Source organism: Ictalurus punctatus, chromosome 14, assembly GCF_001660625.3.
Source record: "Ictalurus punctatus breed USDA103 chromosome 14, Coco_2.0, whole genome shotgun sequence".
Lineage (NCBI taxonomy): Eukaryota > Metazoa > Chordata > Actinopteri > Siluriformes > Ictaluridae > Ictalurus > Ictalurus punctatus.
Genome location: NC_030429.2, coordinates 6092922 through 6103153, shown reverse-complemented (window position 1 = coordinate 6103153; position 10232 = coordinate 6092922). Strand labels below are relative to the sequence as shown.

At 39.7% G+C, this 10232-nt stretch overlaps 1 protein-coding gene across 1 annotated transcript; it reads right to left on the bottom strand.

The window, feature by feature from the left end:
• Positions 1-1170: 1170 nt before the first annotated feature.
• Positions 1171-1536, bottom strand: LOC128634946 (sperm protamine P1-like). Its single transcript, XM_053685919.1, has one exon. The coding sequence runs from the start codon at positions 1534-1536 to the stop codon at positions 1171-1173; it is 366 nt and encodes a 121-aa protein (XP_053541894.1).
• Between the last annotated feature and the right edge of the window lie 8696 nt (positions 1537-10232).

Genomic DNA, 10232 nt, shown 5'->3' with positions numbered 1-10232 from the left:
ACTATATATATATATATATATATATATATATATATATATATATATATATATTTTTTTTTACATGCATTTGGTTTAGCTGGATTTTCGTGGAATCTTTCTTTGCTACATAAAGATATATGATCAAAATCTCATGTCACGATAGTTTAATTAATAAAAGATCTCACAGCTCAGTCGGTAGAAGATATTTTTCATATTTCCTCCATAATCTTTTGAATAGGGTTCCCGTGAACATGGGAAAAAACGTTATTTGTGCTATCAGCTTTAAAAAAGAAATGGTTTAAGACAGACTTGGAAACAATGAGTAGACAAACAATGCTTTGACGTCTGTGAGGAACATCATTGTTTCTGTTCAGGAGATAAATTTTTAGATAATTTGACCAGAATAATCAAAGAAAAAGAGGTTTATTAATAAAAGATCTCATAGCGCTCAGATTGTAGTAGATATTTTATCTTGTACGATCCCTAAATTTTGGAATAGTGAGAAGAGAACACTGGAAATATTCTATAGCTGTATTGGTGCTATAGGTTTATTAAAATCCATTGGGTTAATGGTGCTTTTGTATTGCTATACGTTTTAAATATTTCTTTTTGATGATTTATAGTCATTTTCATACTGTACACTGTAGGCAATTTGTTAATTAACATAAATTGTATGTTCCTTTACTTAAACTTTACTTACTATTAAATCTTTTGTTTAATATTTTAAAGTTTTAACGACTCATGATTGTGGACACCAAAATGTTTATAATTTTTTTTTAACATGTGAAGGACTAAGGATTTGATGTCATTTTTATTTACTGAATTTCAAAGTCTGTGAGGAACTAATTGTAGTCAGTGAGTGTTACAGAAATGCTGACTTCCTTCTCCCTTCCTTCTACCATTCCTTCTCCCTTCCTTCTCCCTTCCTTCTCCCTTCCTTCTACCATTCCTTCTCACTTCCTTCTCCATTTCCTTCTCCCTTCCTTCTCCCTTCCTTCTCCCTTTCCATCTCACTTCCTTCTCCCTTTCCATCTCCCTTCCTTCTCCCTTTCCTTCTCCTTTCCTTCTCCCTTCCTTCTTCCTTTCCTTCTCCCTTCCTTCTCAATTCCATCTCACTTCCTTCTCCCTTTCCATCTCACTTCCTTCTCAATTCCATCTCACTTCCTTCTCCCTTTCCATCTCACTTCCATCTCACTTCCTTCTCCCTTCCTTCTCCCTTTCCTTCTCCTTTCCTTCTCCCTTCCTTCTCCCTTTCCATCTCCCTTCCTTCTCCCTTTCCTTCTCCATTTCCTTCTCCCTTCCTTCTCCCTTTCCATCCCCCTTCCTTCTCCCTTTCCTTCTCCCTTCCTTCTCCCTTTCCATCTCCCTTCCTTCTCCCTTTCCATCTCCCTTCCTTCTCCCTTTCCATCTCACTTCCTTCTCCCTTTCCATCCCCCTTCCTTCTCCCTTTCCTTCTCCCTTCCTTCTCCCTTTCCATCTCCCTTCCTTCTCCCTTTCCATCTCCCTTCCTTCTCCCTTTCCATCTCCCTTCCTTCTCCCTTCCTTCTCCCTTTCCATCTCCCTTCCTTCTCCATTCCTTCTTCCTCACACAGCTGTTATATCAGAAATCTGAAAACAGACGGTGATGGCAAAACTTTATTTATTTACTTACTTTTAGAATATTTTTTGCTAATTTTGCCCCGTGTTTGGGATTGACGGCTTGTTATAGGATACACACACATACTTTTCACCCAGAAACTTTGGGGATGCAAACTTTTGTTCTGATTTCCACCTGAAAATTGTACAACGATATAACTATACACTAATAACCTGCACTATTTCAAATGATTTACAATTAATTTTCCTTCTTTAAAAAAAAAAAAACACTGGGAGATAAGAATAGATATGATGGTGTTTAACAGACAGTATCCCCAGTGTGCGCATGTGTGTTAACATGGAGTGTCTGTGGACTAAATGTGTGTTTAACACAGTGTGGGTCTGCATGCATGTTTAATATGGAGTGTGTGTGTGTGTGTGTGTGTGTGTGTGTGTGTGTAACATAGAGGACTGGTGTAGTGTGAATTACAGTAATTGCCTTGTTTGTTTTTGTTTTGCTGGTTCTGTGGGCTGCTAAGCCACTGCTCCACTGCCTCTGATTGTTTGTCATTTGCCATTTCGAGTGGAACTAACAAGCATACAGCGCAAGTGGGATTGAGAAATTGTGTGTGTGTGTGAGCTCGTGATAACAGCACAAGAGAGAGAGAGTAAAAAAAAAATATATCCCCACTTTTGTTACCCTTCCTGCCTCCGTCTTGTCACAAATCTTTCCACCTACGCACATATTCATCTGTTACGATGGCCACGTCTCTATGGCACACACTGAAAGCTAGATTATTGCATTGACGCAGATCTGTGTGTGTATGTGTGTGTGTGGGTGTGGGTGTGTGTGTGTGCTTCCTGTGAAAACGTTCAAAGGACACCTGAGTCACTAGGAAGTACATTATCTCTAATGTCCACTTCTATGAAGTGACCTCATGAAGGGCCGCTTCGTTGAGCTTGGGATGAGATAAGAGGCTGATAGTGGAGTGTCACTGAAAAAGGTCACGGCCATCGTAAAGCAATGATGGGGGAGAGAGAGAGAGAGAGAGAGAGAGAGAGAACAGAGGGAGAAAGAACTGAGACAAAGAAAGTTATGAGGGATTAACATCCGCTGAAATAAAAACCTAATGATTGACAGCGACATAGAAACATGGGGATGAAAACAACAGAGCCAGTAATTGAGTTTTTTTTTTTTTTTTTAAATACTATTAGAATACTGTTCTTCGTTGTTTGTTAATATAATGACAGTATCAATAAAATGACAGTACCCTCGGAGAGGCCATTAAGGAAAACAGTGTCTCAGTTCATCTCAGCTCATCATTAGGAGAATTTACAAGTGAGACAGAATCTAATCCGCACTCAGAAGTGAATGGTTCAGGGTTCAGGATCTCGCTCAAGGGATCTACAGCAGATCTCTGAAGGCATGGGATTAAACAACAGACTATAACAATAGACTTTAGAGTCTCAAACACTAAAGCATAATCTCCTAATGCACACAGAGCTCTTTCTCACAGATAGATGGATGAATAATAATCAATCCAGTAGAGATTAATGTATGTTTTTACATTTATATAGCACTTTTCTAGACACTCAAAGTGCTTTACAAGGTATGAGGGGGCACATCTCCCATGATTCACCACTAGTGTGTAGCATCCACCATAGTGTGCCAGAACACCTACCACACACCAGCTATTAGTGGAGAGGAGAGAGTGATGTAACCAATCCAGAGATGGGGATTATTAGGGGGCATGATAGAGAAGGGCAAATGGAGGGAATTTCCACACTGGGGTTACCATAAATGTCCTAGGATTTTTAAGGCTCTCACTATTACCGCTTCACATGTGGTCTCCCATCCATATCCTGGCCAGGTTTAACTCTGCTTAGCTTCAGTGGGAAACCAGGTGAGAACTGCAGGGAGATATGGCTCCCACATAGTGTTGCTGCTAAAGGTGGCATAACCAAATTTTAAGTTTAAGGCGGCAATTCGTTTTTCACATTGATGATTGGATAACTTTTTTATTGCTTTAATTAAAATAATAATAATAATAATAATAATAATAATAATAATAATAATAATAATAATAATAATAATAATAATAATAATAAATGTATTGTGTGTTTACTCAGGTCGCCTTTGTTTTATGTTGCATTTCGTTTAAAGATATAAAACTATTTCATATTGTATACAGTACACACAAAAACAGAAGACATCAGGATGAGAGCAAATACTTTTTCACAGCACTGTTGATGTATGGATGTTAGGCAGGCTGGAAGAGATAGATGGATGGATAGGTAGATGGCTGGATGAAGAAATGGATGGTAGTCAGACCAATAGAAATGGATGGATGGATGAATGAATGGATGGATGAATAGTAATCAGGCCAGTAGAGATGAATGGATGGTAGGAAAGCAGACTGATAAAAATAGATGGATGGATGGATGGATGGTAGGAAAGCAGACTGAGATGGATGGATGGAAGGATGGGAGGAAGGATGGATGGAAACAGTCTGGTAAAAATAGATGGATGGATGGTAGGGAAGCAGTCTGGTAAAGATGGATGGATGTATAGTAATCATACTGGTAGAGATGTATGGATGGATGGATACATGGATAAATGAGTAGCAATCAGGTTAGTATACAGTGAGGGAAAAAAGTATTTGATCCCCTGCTGATTTTGTACGTTTGCCCACTGACAAAGAAATGATCAGTCAATAATTTTAATGGTAGATTTATTTGAACAGTGAGAGACAGAATAACAACAAGAAAATCCAGAAAAACGCATGTCAAAAATGTTATAAATTGATTTGCATTTTAATGAGGGAAATAAGTATTTGACCCCTCTGCAGAACATGACTTAGTACTTGGTGGCAAAACCCTTGTTGGCAATCACAGAGGTCAGACGTTTCTTGTAGTTGGCCACCAGGTTTGCACACACCTCAGGAGGGTTTTGTCCCACTCCTCTTTGCAGATCTTCTCCAAGTCATTAAGGTTTCGAGGCTGACGTTTGGCAACTCGAACCTGCAGCTCCCTCCATAGATTTTCTATGGGATTAAGGTCTGGAGACTGGCTAGGCCACTCCAGGACCTTAATGTGCTTCTTCTTGAGCCACTCCTTTGTTGCCTTGGCCGTGTGTTTTGGGTCATTGTCATGCTGGAATATCCATCCACGACCCATTTTCAATGCCCTGGCTGAGGGAAGGAGGTTCTCACCCAAGATTTGACAGTACATGGCCCCGTCTATCGTCCCTTTGATGCGGTGAAGTTGTCCTGTCCCCTTAGCAGAAAAACACCCCCAAAGCATAATGTTTCCACCTCCATGTTTGACGGTGGGGACGGTGTTCTTGGGGTCATAGGCAGCATTCCTCCTCCTCCAAACACGGCGAGTTGAGTTGATGCCAAAGAGCTCCATTTTGGTCTCATCTGACCACAACACTTTCACCCAGTTGTCCTCTGAATCATTCAGATGTTCATTGGCAAACTTCAGCGGGCATGTATATGTGCTTTCTTGAGCAGGGGGACCTTGCGCGTGCTGCAGGATTTCAGTCCTTCACGGCGTAGTGTGTCACCAATTGTGTTCTTGGTGACTATGGTCCCAGCTGCCTTGAGATCATTGACAAGATCCTCCCGTGTAGTTCTGGGCTGATTCCTCACTGTTCTCATGATCATTGCAACTCCACGAGGTGAGATCTTGCATGGAGCCCCAGGCCGAGGGAGACTGACAGTTCTTTTGTGTTTCTTCCATTTGCGAATAATCGCACCAACTGTTGTCACCTTCTCACCAAGCTGCTTGGCAATGGTCTTGTAGCCCATTCCAGACTTGTGTAGGTCTACAATCTTGTCCCTGACATCCTTGGAGAGCTCTTTGGTCTTGGCCATGGTGGAGAGTTTGGAATCTGATTGATTGATTGCTTCTGTGGACAGGTGTCTTTTATACAGGTGTCTTTTATACACTCCCTTTAAGAGTGTGCTCCTAATCTCAGCTCGTTACCTGGATAAAAGACACCTGGGAGCCAGAAATCTTTCTGATTGAGAGGGGGTCAAATACTTATTTCCCTCATTAAAATGCAAATCAATTGATAACATTTTTGACATGCGTTTTTCTGGATTTTCTTGTTGTTATTCTGTCTCTCACTGTTCAAATAAATCTACCATTAAAATTATAGACTGATCATTTCTTTGTCAGTGGGCAAACGTACAAAATCAGCAGGGGATCAAATACTTTTTTCCCTCACTGTAGATGGACAGATGGTTGGATGGCTGGATGATAAACAGGCTGTTTATATGGATGGAAGGGTTGATGGGGGTGTCTATGGATGGATGGATGGATGGATGGCTAAATGGATGGACAGTATAAAACATAAGCAAACCACGGATCCCATATTTTGTTTAATAGTTAGATCTTTTTTATAAAACAGTAGACAGATGGTAAATATCTAGCGTGATTAGTGTGGTGTTATTTTTTTGGAAGACACCGGTGGCGTTTTCCCATGACAGGATCTGAGGCTATTAAAGGGTATGAGGGCATAACCAAGCATTAGGGGAAAAAATGACATATAAGACTATTTATTTTCTCCAGGAAGCTGGCTTTCCACTGACAAGAGTTAAAATGTATTTTCAGGGCTATTTTGGTATTCCACCTGCTGTTCCAAATAAGTTTTCTATGAGGTTGAGGTCTGTTAAAGTGTTCCAGACTGCTTATGTACCCTACAGTCCTCATCCTGGAACAGGTGAGTGTTGTGTTGTGCTTGGACAAAAACAAACCTCGGAGTCTGGACAACAAACGGACCATCTGCTTTTAAGCTAAATTGCATGCATCCAGGCGCACAACCTACTGACATTGTATAAAAAGACACTATTGCTATTGTTGGATCTGTCTATTTGTTTTGTACAACACTGTTAGAAAAACAGCCATCAGTTTGTTTTTTGGGGAAACCTACAACAGTTCCGTGTAGAGTTTATTATTATTTTTTAAAAATACGTTTCTGCAAAGGGTTCCAGTAAAAGGCTCAACAGAAAGAAATGTTTTTTGGGGTCCATTTGAAATGTTTACATTCATCATCACTGAAATGAACAAATATAAGATCGACTGGATTTTAAAGCATGTTACAAGAAGAAGACTGATTTGGATTTAGTCCAAATGGGAATTGTGATTTTTATTTTTTTTTTCCTTCTAGGTGGTCTTAGTTACTGAAATTCAGTGAATACAGTAAAGGGATAGTTTGGTAAATAATCAATTATAATCAGATCATTTTCCAGCTTAGCCACAGAATAGTAGATAAGACAATGATTATTCAACGTCTGACATCTTAATTTTGCACCAGAGCTAATTACTAATAGAATGAACAGATGTCTACTGTATCTTACCCGATTTTTTTTTATATACCCAACCCAGATTATGAAGCTTAACAATGTGATTTCAAGCAATCATATGAAGATGTGGGTGTATAATTACAGAACGCATTCTGAATGTTTCAGACTTCCACTAGAAACCTGTGCAGCAGTGTATATGTGTGTGTGTGTGTGTGTGTGTGTGTGTGTGTGTGTGTGTATAAAGGAAATGGAGGATATATAAAAGGATAAATTGATGAGTTTGGGGAGGATTTGACTCTGTGTTGTCTGAAAATGTCCAAGCAGATGGACGAGAGAAGCTCAATAGCACTTCAGCTGATTAGGTGAATGACACCTAGTGCCTAGTGTCAACCCCCCACCACACACGCATGCACACGCACAGATGACCAGGCTCCTGCCTTCTGGTGTCAATCAGTGTAATGTATGCGTGTTGTTGTGTTAACATAATGGCTCCTGTTGTAAGTGCTGTAGCTCTTTGTTAAGAGTTTGAACCTTACACCTCCACATTCAGAAGATTTAAAGCCTTGCCATCTCCGTTTTTACCCCGTCAGCTGAACTTTGAGCTTTAATATTGCAGCACACATCCATCATCCATCCTTCCGGGCTCTTCTCCAAAGTGGAATTTCCTAAAGTGGACCTGTATGTAAACAAGTTGAAAACTAATATGCTGTGAGCCAACAATATAAGCGGGATCTCCGCCCTCACGCTAAACACTTTAATAGCAGTGTGCCCATATGAACCTGATAAAGTAGCCATGACAAGTTGGGTGTTTTTAAAATTTTATTTTTTATAACGCTTGTCTTGTTGTTTTGCGAGTCACATTTTAGGCTTGCTGTTGATAACAGGGCCGGTCATGTTACAGGACGCAATCTAAGACCAGGAAATAACCTGCTCGATTTTGCACACTTCAGCAAAAAGTAGGGACATACCTACAGCTGACCAACTCACTTCTCACGTCAGTTTTCACTGCCTCAATTCTCTCTCTCTCACACACACAGGTTTTGGCATCACAGAGCAATATCCTTTTCTCATAACATTGGATCAAATTTAATAGAAATGTCTCCTTATTGTTCCTTTGTCAAAACTGTCCGATAGAGCAGATTAAAGGCTCAGAAAAATGTGAAAGAGAAAACTACAGGCTGCAATAACAGTAATTGATAAATAGATTGTACTGTAGATTATATTGTAGACTACATACTATATGTTTGTGCATCAAATCTGTAATCTTTTTGCATCAAATAATTCTACATTTTACACAAATTCATTCGTGTGCACAGATGTTCTTTCCACTCTGACGTCTCAGACATAATGTTACATAAAACATTTAAGCCTCTGACAGGGAAACGCATTAGATGCCTGTGCCGGATCATTTTCATTTTCATGGGCAATTTATGTTTCCTTGAGACCCCTTTAGCACTTGGAGTCACCCCAAGCTTCCTGTCCTTTATGAAACTCCTTTGTCTCTGATGAGTCATAAAATTGTATACAAAAAAACAAAAAACAAAACACATTATGAAAGAACGAAATGCTGTTTATTTCTTTCTTTGAAAAACAACATACAAAAAAAAAGGGTCACGATTTTACACATTTAACACAATCACTGTGTTGAGTTTTTAAAACTTTAAAAAGTTACCAAGTCCGCCAGTTATGAAGGTAGATTTAGACAGGTTTAGCTTTCATGCTAAGTTTATATTCAATCAAATAAAAGTCGAATTAGAAGTAGGGTTAGACTTTGGGGCAATTCTACAATCAGAAATATAATCAGGAGCAGGGCATTTATTAAATCTAAATAAATTAGAATTAAAATTAGAATTGGGTGGAATTAACATTCATATTAAATCTATATTAAATTGAATGCAATGCAACCATATCAGCTTTATTCAGTCTAATTAGTCTGAATTTTTTTTTTTTATGAGATCAGGTTTGAGAGGTTTGTTTTAAATTCGAATTCTCACTGTTATGCAAGTGATATAAACAACAGTGCTGAACAGTGTTCAGTGTCAGAGTGTGTTCAGTTCTGTACTCTGTTCTGTGCAGGATTATGTTTGGTGTTCAGAACCAGACTGTGTTCAGTGCCGACAAGTGTTCAGTGAAAGATTGCATTCAGTTCTGGACTCTGCTCAATGAAGAACTGTCTTTAATGTTGGACAGCATTCAGTGAGAGACTGTGCTCAGAACCAGACTGCATTCAGTGCTAGACTGTGTTCAGTGATGGACAGTATTCACTGTTGGACTGTGTTCAGTGATGGACTGTGTTCAGTATCAGACGATATTCAGTGGTGGACTGTGTTCAGTATCAGACTGTGTTCAGTGACGGATTGTGTTCAGTATCAGACTATGTTTAGTGATGGAGTGTGTTCAGTATCAGACGATGTTCAGTGGTGGACTGTGTTCAGTATCAGGCTGTGTTCAGTATCAGACTGTGTTCAGTATCAGACTGTGTTCTGTGATGGACTGTGTTCTGTGACTGACTGTGTTCAGTATCAGACTGTGTTGAGTGGTGGACTGTGTTCAGTATCAGACTGTGTTCTGTGATGGACTGTGTTGAGTATCAGACTGTGTTGAGTGGTGGACTGTGTTCAGTATCAGACTGTGTTCAGTATCAGAGTATGTTCAGTGATTGACTGTGTTCAGTATCAGACTGTGTTCAGTATCAGACTGTGTTCTGTGATGGACTGTGTTCAGTATCAGACTGTGCTCAGTGATTGACTGTGTTCAGTATCAGAGTGTGTTCAGTATTAGACTGTGTTCTGTGATGGACTGTGTTCAGTATCAGACTGTGTTCAGTGATGGACTGTGTTCTGTGATGGACTGTGTTCAGTATCAGACTGTGCTCAGTGATTGACTGTGTTCAGTATCAAAGTGTGTTCAGCATTAGACTGTGTTCTGTGATGGACTGTGTTCAGTATCAGACTGTGTTCTGTGATGGACTGTGTTCAGTATCAGACTGTGTTCTGTGATGGACTGTGCTCAGTGATTGACTGTGTTCAGTATCAGTTTGTGTTCAGTATCAGACTGCATTCAGTGGTGGACTGTGTTCAGTATCAGACTGTGTTCAGTGATGGACTGTGTTCAGTATCAGACTGTGTTCAATGATGGACTGTGTTCAGTATCAGTTTGTGTTCAGTATCAGACTGTGTTCTGTGATGGACTGTGTTCAGTATCAGACTGTGTTCAATGATGGACTGTGTTCAGTATCAGTTTGTGTTCAGTATCAGACTGTGTTCTGTGATGGACTGTGTTCAGTATCAGACTGCATTCAGTGATGGACTGTGTTCAGTATCAGACTGTGTTCAGTGATGGACTGTGTTCAGTATCAGACTGTGT